Below are 12619 nucleotides of genomic sequence, written 5' to 3'. Positions count from 1 at the left end.
AAATGTTAAGGAAATTATCTACAGTTCTGTAAACAAATTACATTCTTTATTTTTAGGACATAAATAAGTTAAAATAGAATGATTTGAGCAGAAAAAAGGCAACATGCCAACAAAGAAATGTGTGCATGTGTGTGTGTGTGTGTGTGTGTATATATATATATATATATATATATATATATATATATATATATATATATATATATATATATATATATATATATATATTCACACACACATACATATACATACATACTTGTGCACACACATGCACATATAGTATATATGAATATATGTATATGTGTGTAAGCTTAGATATGGATACATATATACATATACATATACATATACATATACATATACATATACATATATATATATATATATATATATATATATATATATATATATATATATATATATATATAGTTATAATATATTATTTATATATATAGTTATAATATATTATTTATATATTTCTATATATATTTTCATAAATGTTCATTTTAGGTTCCTCTGGCCAACTGGTGCAAATCTACTGTGCAAGTTAAGCTTTGCAATTTCAAAAAATAATATTTAAATTAATCTATACAACTGAGTCCATGCCACACAAGCATTTAAAAAATTCACAAACTGGTGAATTGGATAAATAGCTCCAAATAGGTCTTCTCCTTTTCCTGTTCAAGGAATTAAAAAGGAGGTGGGGTTGAAGTAGGGAATACATTCATGCAGGATAGCGTTTGTACTGTTTTTGTTTGTTTCTGCAGGAGACAAAAGGGGGAATATGTCAATCAACCATTCATTCTTCCAAAAATCACTGTGACTAATGATGCATTTATTTATCTGTTTCTTCAAAGTGATCAGGAATTCAAACAGCTTCTCAGCCAGCATTGTTTATACTTATTTGTCTCTGTTATATATTATTATTATTATTTATATTGATATTTTTGCAGTGACTTTTCAGCTAAAGTGATGTTTCCAGGCTATGAATTGGGCTTCCTGGACTAGAAGAGGTAGCTGATTTGCTTGTGTCAGTTGTAAGGTTTATCCCACTGTCAATAGCACTATTGTTCTTGTTCAGCGAAGATGGGGGACTCGGCTTTTGCTTGAGGACAGAGTCTTCTTCTAGTTCTGTGTCATCAATGAGAGGAATGTGGGGCTGGAAATCTTCTATCCTAAATTCAGGATGAGTCATAAAGTTGTGAATGGAGGTTCTAGATTCCGGTTTTTCCAAACCTTCATAGAGAGAGCTACGGAATGCCTTCACGACGCGGATCTGGGAGAAGGAAAAAGATGAGAGATGTCAGTGGCAACGGCTTTTTGAAAGCACCACAGAGTGATGTTAATTCTTGGGGGAAGGGATATTGGGTGAAAAAATGTGATGTATGGTTAGGGCACACAGGCAGCTGTAGTTCACAGTCTCTGGATTCTAAAGGCATAAACAAGAGACTCAGCTTTGTACATTTTGAGCATCTGTATGAACTGCAATGTTAAGACCATATGAGTTTAAAGCCATCAGACCTCTTCCCAGAGCTGATGGAAAGCGCTGGTTAAAGAAAGTGAAATCCACTCATGTGGTACATTCCTAGTAAAAGACAAGCCATGTTAATTCCAAAGCAAATGTAGTACCATGCACCTTTCTCATTTTGCAGTGAGTAAATAGGAAAGCCTTGGTGTGTGTGTTTTTTTTTAAAAAACACAGACAGTATTCCTTTGTACAGAAAAGTATAAGACAAAATAAACTGCATATCTCAAACAAGAAAGCACAAAACACAGACACAGTTGGATGAAAAAGTATGAGAGACAAACACAGGAGCCAAATGTAAGAATCCCCAAAAATAATGACCATCTTTTTTCCAAATAAAATAAAATAAAGGAAAATAAACGAAGCAGCCAGGAGCACAACAAAAAAGAAGTCAAGCAGACAAAATATTGGGGCAAAAAAACATGCTAGGAAAAAGTCTGTTATCACGTAAGCACAGCTAACTGACACACAACAACTACACTTGAAAGCCTGGATAATGTGAACATGAAATTGTTGATCAACTTTTATTTTTCATGCATATGTGAGGTAAACACTCGAGTATAAACCCAATGTTCTAGCCATTTTTTAAAAAATCCTATTAATAAGTAATTTATTATATATTGTGATTATGAGGTTTCATATACTGGAATTATAAAACATCAGATTACTTCATCTGAAATTCATGTAACCCATGTAAATATGACTCATAAAGGTGAGCTAGTAAAGGTACTTTTTTATGTCAGTTCTGTAGCTCTCAAACTATGACCATTCAATGTTTCAGTTTATTTTTCCTGCTTTTCTCTTACTAAATTATAAGATGAGAAAAGTGAGCAGTAGGTTTTATTAAATAGAACTGTGGCAATACGGTGGATCAATTTACTAGGTCTGCAGATATCTGAAGTGGGAACTGATCCATCTGTTGCAGGGCAGAAAAATTCTCCTTGAAAAAAGAGAGTATTTTAAATGTCTCCTGTTCAGTGCTACCAAGGAGAAAAGTGGCATTTCTTCAAGGTAAAAAAAATTACCAAAGGAAAAAACAGAATGGTAAAATATGGGCACTGTTGAGAAATGTATCATGATTATAAATGAATTCTGTGACTTCTGGGCATTTTGCTTGGTCCTTAACTATAGGGTGAATGAAACAATCCTGCTCATGCCCTAAGCAGGGTCACTGCAGCCACTCTACAGGGTGTAGGATTAAAAACTGGTGAGGAGAATGCAACTACCCTTAAAGATAAAAAAAATCCTGCCTCTCCTAGTGGCATCAGAGTGTCTAGAAACTCTATTGTGGTTGATTCCTCACTTCAAATGTTGGAAACCCCTACTTTAAAATTCAGCCATCCATTAGGAAAAACATCTCTCAGAAAAACTGAAATCAACATCACTAGCTTCTAAATTTAGTTCTAATTGCATCTAGAACTTGAATAGTCAATGAATGTTTGGACTCAACTACTATTGCAAAGCCAAAATGAAAAAAGAAACTTTTTTTTCCTTACACACAAAAGTTTCCAATTTCTCAAAGTTCTTTTTTTGAACTCTTCAAAGTTAATTGCTACAGACACACAATAGGCCAAGCACATTTCCAGTTTCTCGTTGTCCTTTCAATCTTGCATATATCTGCCAACTAGTTAAAACATTTTTCCTGTTGGTCAACTACATCAGCTATTGAAAGTGAAGGTAGTACTTCACTTAATTTATGTACTGGGGCACTCTTCTCAGAAATGATCCCTAAGGACCTTTCTTATTCAACCATTTATGGTAAGAGAAACATAATGGGAATTTAACTACTTCTTGTTCTGGCCAACTAACTCTGAAACAGAAAATGCCCAGTATGATAGAAAACTCATCTTGAAGAGAAAGAAAAACATGCCGAGAAAGGAAATATCCCTGTCCACTTATCAGTTTTTATCCCAGTGTTACATTTCTATAGAATTGTAGTTAACATATTGGAAGAATTATAATTAATTCTATTTAAATTCTATTTTTTTTAAAAAATCCTGGTTTCTTTGCACACAGAATTTCAAAGTTCATGTAACTCATCATAGACAAACTCTGTTTCAAAGAATGTGGTCTTGAGTCAGAACAACATTTAGCATTACTTTATATCAACTTCCCTCCGCCCAATACGCTCCCACAGAGAGGGCCTCCTCAGGGTGCCACCGGTCAAAGAATGCCGACTGGTGGCCCCCAGGGGGAGGGCATTCTCTGTGGGCGCGCTGGATTTATGGAACCATCTTCCGGTTGAGCTCCGGATGGTGCCCGACCTTCACTCCTTCCGGCGCGATCTAAAGACGTATCTCTTTGAACAAGCTGGCCTGGCCTGATAGGATGGGGTTGGGTTTTTATTACTTTTAAATGTGTTTAACCTATTGTAAGAGTTGTGGGCATTTTATTTAATCTTTTTTAATTTTTGTATTTTGTCTTTTTAACATGTATTGCCCTGTTCACCGCCCTGAGTCCTTCGGGAGAAGGGCGGTATACAAATAAAATTAATAATAATAATAATATATATTAGATATAAGATTTCTTCACAAACTATTTGTATTTTTAGGATACTATTAATGTGCACTCAGAAATCTTTTGCTTGGAGGTTTATTACTCTATATGCATTGGGAGCAATGATTAAGAAAGAGGATATCCAAGATAATCCAGTAAATGACTAATTGGCCAACTAAGTCCAAATGTAACCCGTCCAGTGGACCACATCACTAGCCTGTAAAATGACACTGTTTGTAACTGATCACACAAATTTTCATTATGTACAACTCCAGAAATATTATTCTTGTCTTATTATTACCTTCATTTAATTAGACAGGGGCTATATATTTTCTGGAGGGGACGCGGTGGCTCAGTGGGTTAGGACGCTGAGCTTGTCGATCAGAAGGTCGGCAGTTTGGCGGGTCAAATCCCGAGTGCCGCATAACAGAGTGAGTGCCTGTTACTCGTCCCAGCTTCTGCCAACCTAGCAGTTCGAAAGCACGTAAAAATGCAAGTAGAAAAATAGGGACCACTACGGTGGGAAGGTAACAGCGTTCTGTGCGCCTTTGGCGTCTAGTCATGCCGGCCACATGACCACGGAGACGTCCTCGGACAAACGCTGGCTCTTTGGCTTTGAAACGGAGATGAGCACCGGCCCCTAGAGTCAGAAATGACTAGCACGCATGTGCGGGGGAACCTTTACCTTTACCTTTATATATTTTCTGATTTTTCCCCCCTCAGAATTCAAATAGTACAAGGCATAGCAATGAAATAATGACATTGGTAAATATGGGCTGAGAGTTAAAAGTTCAAGATTTAGGAAATTTAGTTTGCTTTATTTTTTAACGCAATCATGTCTCAAATTCAGAGAGAAAGAGAGAGAGAGAGAAAGCAAAACTTTATTTATCACTCTGCCTCCATTGCTGTAACAGTGACCTAATCTCAGGAATCTGTTTGGAAGCTACCATGGCTCTGGGCTGCATTTGGCCCATGGGAGCCCATCAGTGTTTCTTCTTTTTTAGGAAAATGTTTTGGATTATTCCTCCTGAAGAAGCAGAGTCAAAAATAAAGTTTTCTCCCAATAAAGTTAGGAGAAATCAACCAAGGATGATTCATATATAGAGAACCTTGGCAAGCTCTCTTTCACATTTGGCCCGAAATGAACATAGTGAAAAGACCCTCATAAAATATCAAGGAGTTCTCCAGCCTCTTCTTAAAAAACTTGCAGTGTTGGAGCATTCACAGCTTCTGGAGCCAGTGGAACAACCTGCCTCCAGAAGTGGTGAATGCTCCTACACTGGAAGTTTTTAAGAAGAGACTGGACAGCCATTTGTCTGAAATGGTACAGGGTTTCCTGCCTGAGCAGGGGGTTGGACTAGATGACCTCCAAGGTCCCTTCCAACTTCTTCTTCTTCTTCTTCTTCTTCTTCTTCTTCTTCTTCTTCTTCTTCTTCTTCTTCTTCTTCTTCTTCTTATTATTATTATTATTATTATTATTATTATTATTATTATTATTATTATTATTATTATTATTATTATTATTATTATTATTATTATTATTATTATTATTATTATTTCTACATCATTTGTAGTTGGTGGAATAAGCTTTCTTGTTGGTGTTTAAACTGTAAGCAATTGGATACAGATATTTTCATTTTTATTCTAGAAATAATGTGCCATGGCCAAATTAGTCTGACTTTCAATGTAGAAGATACTAAGAGGCATCAGCATGTATCTAGCCTATTTTAAAGTAGTGTGCATATATTGTTGTCTTGTTTCCAAACTAGTTTGTGAATCTATAGAATGAGGCACACTTTTAGCAATTCTGCATATACGCAATCTAGGAAACTCATAGAATACCATCTCCAGAGATTTTTGTATTGGCTAAACTTTAAATTAGGATCTATAGACTAATTAAATCCCTGTTCAGAGATTTTGTGATGGTAAATGCAGGAGATTAGGTTATTTCATGGCAGCTTTAAAACTTTGTAGGCCTGCTCTCTATGCACATATATTGTATGGAAACACACCAGAAAAATATATATAATAAAGATGGCAATCATGTAATGGAGACAGTTAATGAAAAGGAAATGATAAACAGCAAGAAACATGGCTCCATTTTCTTACAGGAATGGAGACAACAGAAAAATGTTTTTAACAAAGGACTGGGGTAAGGGTGGGGATCACACTTCAGGACATTCTGACATGGCTTTTAGTTTCCACTTCCTTCTTCTCTGCTGCTGCAATGAAAAGTGTTTCAGATCTGCTGAAAGTAAGACTTCAATAGTTCGGTTTGGCAAACAAAGGATACACACTAACGCATTTTTAAATACTGAGGATTTTTACATCCATCTGAAGAAAAATAAACATTCTGACCAAATACAAAAATATCCCTCCTCACAATTCAATATTGATAACCCATTTGTACTAGAGTGGTAAAATATGGGCTTATACTCGAATGTTTACCTGGCTTTATCTAAGCCAAGTACCAGAATTGGGTTCACATTCATTATCAGGCTCAAGGTTAAAGACTCACAACCTCTTTTTATTGCACTCTCTCCTGCTGAACCCTTTTGTCCAGGGGTCTCTAGCCCTCTAGAAAAACAAACACATTAAATATTCAGAAAGCAGAGTGTAGGGTACTGCAAAAGCAAATATTTCATTTCTACTGAAAACCCTATACCACCAAGAAGAGCTGATCAGGCAAATGTGAAGTCAGTTTTGCAAAGAGAATAGTTGTTTTACTTAGTTGAAGTTGCAATTATGCAAAGGTAACACTGAAATTCAATTAATTAACTATGATTTACCTTTCTTTTGGAATAAATTCAGCATATTAAAAATACTGAGGGCCATTTCTATCTTGCTACCAGCCCGAACACTTTGGGCATATCCTGATAAAAAACTCAATCAGCACCATCACAAAGATAGTTATTGAAATTTTTGTCACATGGTAGAGCCCAAGAGATCTTATTCTAGTGCCTGACAAGGAAGCATTGTTATCCATTCCACGTGCAAAAACCAAGTGGACTAGCTGCAAAAATGTCAATACCAGCAAAAAACATCTTTTAAGGTATACATTATTTTAGAGGGAACAACATGGGCTATTTGAGACTTGCACTTGTTGTTCATGAGAAAGGAATCCAGGCTGACACACAGAGTTTTGTCTTCAGGAGAACACAGCAGACTGGACACTGCTTTTTGCCACATCTGCCAAGTAAAGTAGATGCCACTCAGCAGGGTGGTAGGGCAGGTCCTGGATTGGGGTGGCACTCTCTTAAGTCAATCCACCAAAACACATAAGCAGTCTCTGTGATGAAGGTGGGCTTGTTCAAGAAAATGACATTGTTCTGCAATCTTCCACATTTTAAATATTTTGATTATATTTTAAAAGAAGAGAAAAAATATGCCAAAGGTAACTATTAGGGTTGTGTATGCTTTGAAAAGAGCTGAGGGGTCCTTGGTGCTCTCTGAGCTTCCTTGTTTTATTGCAGGAGTTTCATTACCCAAACTAGGTAACTTCATCAGTGCTAGTTTGAAAAGAACTTTCAGAGTTTTTTAGACCTCCTGTGAGCCTCTGGGTAATCACAGCAGTCTTCTGCTACCAATTAAAGCAACTATATCCTTTCTCGGGTTTGTGTGCAAGTCTGAAAAAAAGAGGTTGCTGCATTAAGAATCATATGTATGAGCCAACTCCTTGAGCAGAAACCTGAAAAAAGTGACTATTTTAATTATTAGAAGAGACTTACTATGCCCACAGTCATAGATTTGGAGTATAAAACATGGATAGTTCACATACTTATCCAGGTTTTCTTTATATGTGCTAGAAAATGGACATCCAATCATGAAAAAAAAATCTATTTGGCGAAGCTTTGGATAAAACACTTTAGTTTGTACACTTTATTTTTAAAAAACTGCATTCTAATTAGGTAGCAGTCAGAGTAGCAGCGTATCTGTATCCTAGCAAAACCAAAATTCAGATTCATGTAATTTTTCAGTCCGTGAACTCTCATATCAGAATAGGCCTTTGCATAATTGACAACTTAATTAAAATACTTCATATCTTTTTTTAAAAAAAAGGTACTATAATATAAACAATTCTTTATGAAGTGATACTTTTCAATACAACGTTGAAAATTAACAACACAAGTACATTTGTTTTAAATGTTAGAATAGAGTGATAAATGAAATTAAATGAAAGATGCAAGATATGTAAGATATCTGAAGGATGCTCTGAGCCGCTAGGTAGAGTTAGTCTCCAGTGCCAATGCAGCAAGTGTGTCAAAAACGGTGGCATTAATGTGCGAAGACAGAACATGCAGTTTTCTGTTTTCCCCCTCTTTTTAAAAAAATTAAAATGACCCCTGGAATATGTTACCAGCTAGCTGCATACAAATAACATTTCTATTTTCTTTAACAATGTGTACTGCAGCTTAAAATTGTTTAGACTTTTTTTATGATGCAGAGAATGAACTTCAACATTCACTCCAGCGGATTACTGTTTGTGTGACCCGACTTTTCTATTCTATTATTGCCCTTTAAAGTCTCTCCATCTGCAGACCAGCAGAAGGTGAAAAATTTCCTTCAACACCTTCTTGTTAGGAAAAACTGGTCATCTGCAGGAAAGGTTCATTTGATCCCAGCCAAAACATCTATGGAGTCATGTTTAATATAAGCCAACCACAGTTTTCATCTATCGCTGTGTACTGGTGATCATGCTAATATTATGAAACAATATCCAAAAGTAAAGACTTTGCAGCCTATTTTAATCAATTGTTTTAAATGTTTTACTACCCTCAAACAGAAAATTCTAGATGTATTTTATTTAAGGCTATCATCGGTTTAAAATATTACAGAAGTTAAAAATATATCTAAATTATTACTTAAAGTGGAGTCCTATACCCATGCATACACAGAATAAGTCCCCTGAACTTTACAGGACTTACTGCTCAGTAAACATGCATCACACTGCCTAGTCCCTGGAATACTGCTCTGTGGGTAGTCCTCATTTTACAACCATTTGTTTAGTGATCATTCCAAGTTACAATGGCACTATAAAAAAGTAACTTATTACTGGTTTTCACACTAACAACCTTTGCAGCATCCCGTTGGCCACATGATCAAAATTTGGATTTAGGGGGGGAACTGACAGATATTTATGACAGTTACAATGTTCCAGGATCATGTGATCACCCTTTGTGAGCTTATCACAAAGTCAATGAGGAAGCCAGATTCACTAAAATTTTACTAACTTAACAAATGCAGTGATTCACATGACAACGGTGGCAAGAAAAGTTGTAAAATGGGGCAAAACTCACTTAACAACTGTCTTGCTTAGCAACAGGTATTTTGGGCTCAATCATGGTTATAAATTGAGTATTGAGATCTTCAAAGCAAAGCATCATGCATAATGGAGTAGATTAAAAAAAATTAAGCTGCTGAAAATGAAAATAAGGTTCTTTATTCCCTGCATGTGTACCAATTTGGTAAAATGGAAAGATGTGAATAATCAGAATCTTTCCTTCCTTTGTTGTGTACACCTTGGGGAAGTCTGGTCTCATGCAAGAATTTTGAAAAAGACACTTTAAAAAGACTTACACAGGACCAAGACTTCTCATATGTCAGTTCCATGTCCAGATCATGTGACCAAAGGGGCATGACTTGGCTGAAGGCTCTGTCAGGTGATATTTGCACTAAGTCTAAGTGGACATAGCAAAGGCAACAAAGGAAAAGAGAGTCCTTTGTGTGCATATTGCTTCCACTTTGCCCAAGTTGTAGTAAGTAGATCAAAATTTACTTTTTACTGGTAAAGGAGTTATGGGGAACTCTTTACATATTTAGCTATTTGTAAATGACTAGGCTATCTAATAAGGCTTGGATATAATTACTAAGCTTCAAAGTAGAATTAAATAATTTTGGTTAATTAAAAAAATATGAACTTTTAATAGCTTAGATGTAGGTTCCTACTATTTTACTGATATAAAAAAAGTCAAGCTCAATGTAACAATTTGAAGCATGAAGCATGAAGCATTTCCTGGAGAAATGTAAAAGAAATTTGTGTAGTCAAAGAAGAAATATGAACATGCGAAGAACAGACCTATTCATTATAGGAGAAAATTGGTACTTATTCCGTGGAAAGTAGTTATAGATAAGAATAATTTATCAGTGGAAATGAAGACCTGTAGGAAGTAGTGTACCACAATGCCATTGTGGTGTGAAAACTATACCACTCATGTTAAAATGGAAGAGATGGGAAAGGGCACAGTGGCTTAGTTGTGTGACTGCTAGACAAATGAGCATCTCTGTATGCAGATGCAGTAAGAATACACACTCACGCCCAACCGCCGCAGCAGGTGTGCTGGTAGGAGAGGAAAGAGCATTGGATAACGAAACGTGGCTAGGGCTAGAAATATTGGTTACATCCTGGTTCTGGCTTGTGACGGAGGATTGTCTCCTGAGAGCTCCCTGAAAGGAAGTGCCACTCTTGAAAGTATTGACTACTTCGATCTGTAATGGAGGAAAGAATGAGACAAGTTGCTTGAGGAATGGACATAACTTTGCAACTGACAGGAGCTGTATTCTCTAATAATATTCAGCTGCTTCCCCCAAAATCATTTCAGTCTTCAGAGTCAAAAATAATGAAAATGTCTTTTAAGATTTAAGAGTACACAGTTTCTATGCAAAAGAGAATCGAGCAATATCACCACTGCTAGGTTGATTTATAATAGCAGATTTGTGATTTAAAAATAAATGTGTGGTGGGCACATTTTTCCTGCTGTCCTTGGACTTTGCTGCTCTGTCACATAATGCTATAAATTCAAGCCATTCAGGCACACTGCATCTGCAGACATTAATTATCTTTATATCTATCAGGAGATCAATTTTATTCAGTAGGAGGAAAAAATATTACCGTAAAACATTTCCAATTTCATATAATAAATTATATACTTTGGGGTAGTGAATGTAATTCTATGAATGTCTGTCCCCAAATAGGTTTTTTTTCCCAATTCACAGCTTATTGTTTATAGGATTGCATAATAGTATGTAAACTAGAACAATCTTTCAAATGTAATTCTCTTGTGATATTGGATCTCAGCATCTATAATCTCTGGCCAATAGAGCTGCATATGCTGGTCACTGGTCACTGAAAACCAACAAAACTGGAAGGCACCAGACCAGGGAAGAATATAATAATACATCTTTTGATATATTTATACCATAATCACTTTCTTGCAGTGAATAGATTAATTTCTTTAAGATAAAACCTTTGCAAACATAACTTCCCATAGATTTTAACTGCAAGAAAAATAAAACCTGGAATTATTTGGATTAAAAAATTAAAAAAATGATTCCTATTTCCAATTTCTTAGGTCAGATGCACACATCTTGGTGTTCATAAGAAAATAGTATCTACTCTAGATAAATAAGATAATTCAAAAAATTAATTTGCTATTTGTATTTTTCATCTGTAGCAGCTGCCTCCATAAAATCCCAAGGTAAAACCAGCTACAAATTTTGCATTGCCTATGAATTATCATCTGGTTTTGGATCTCTCTTTCTTTTAAACACCAATTGTGCAATAAAAGGCATAATATTACTCTTCCTTTCTATAGAGTTATAAGATTATAATTATAAATAATAATTATTATTTTTAAATTACAATGAATAAAGTCATGGATAGCATTTGTAACAAATGAAACAACTATCTGTGAAAGGCAATTAGAGATTCAAGAACTGCAGGTAATACAACTTTTTTTTTGCACCTCTCAAAGATAGCTAAAAATCAGAGACATTTATGACCATGTTTAGACAGGAAATATAAAAGAACTGCAATGTAAGTATTAAAATAGGGTGACATCATTTTTTAAAAGCCCTCTACCAAATCCAGAATCAAAACAAATCAACCAGATAAAAAATCAAAATAATTCATTCCATCTACTTTTTATCTATTTTCTCTCCCAACATTATATATATTGTCCATGCCAGCATTATATAAAGATTAAGACAAAAGGGCAAACAATAATAAAGGTAAAATTGAAATATAGACAAAATAAATCTGCAGATAACTTGAATTTTTCACATTGAATTTTTAATGGGAAGGAGAACAAAGTGGCCAAGGGAGAAAGATTGGGCAATTCTTTTAAATTTCATATTGGATATATAGTCTTGCAAATATGCCTTTGTGCCACAAATACCCAATATGAGAGTCGTTTAATCATTTCTACTCTCTTGCACCATAGTTCTCATCAGTGGTGTCCACAGCAAAATAACAATTCATATGTGATGATATAGTCATGTAAATGCTACAATTATGTCTTGCATTCATAAGAAGAGGAATTTTCATGATTACATCATCACATACTTGTCATCATTTGCTATCGTGGATATCCATGATTTCGTTAAAGATAGATGTACCCTCCCTTTCTCCAAGCATTTAATAGGATGTCAGGGAATCTTCTTTTGAATCTCAGAGAAAGAAATGCTTAAACTGCCATTCAGTCTAGGAATCCAGCAAATATTCTCTAACGCTTGAATGGGAGCAAACCTGGTTCTATTGCAGATTGCTTCAGACATGAGCAATCTCTAGTATGAATTAAGTTAATCAGAAACATTGAGTCATTC

General features: G+C 35.2%; 1 protein-coding gene across 7 annotated transcripts in view; it reads right to left on the bottom strand.

Moving 5' to 3' along the window:
• Positions 1–961: 961 nt before the first annotated feature.
• ATP2B2 (ATPase plasma membrane Ca2+ transporting 2) overlaps positions 962–12619 on the bottom strand; it is a gene marked incomplete at both ends in the record, with an annotated part of 149395 nt that continues 137737 nt past the window's right edge. For all 7 annotated transcript variants that reach the window (XM_081316839.1, XM_081316840.1, XM_081316842.1 and 4 more), the window contains one exon: positions 962–1273. In XM_081316839.1, coding sequence (XP_081172965.1) covers positions 962–1273 — 312 coding nt within the window. The remainder of the gene's footprint in view (positions 1274–12619) is intronic.

Source organism: Vipera berus (assembly GCF_964194415.1).
Source record: "Vipera berus genome assembly, chromosome: 2".
NCBI lineage: Eukaryota > Metazoa > Chordata > Lepidosauria > Squamata > Viperidae > Vipera > Vipera berus.
This window is presented reverse-complemented; position numbering and strand designations above follow the sequence as displayed.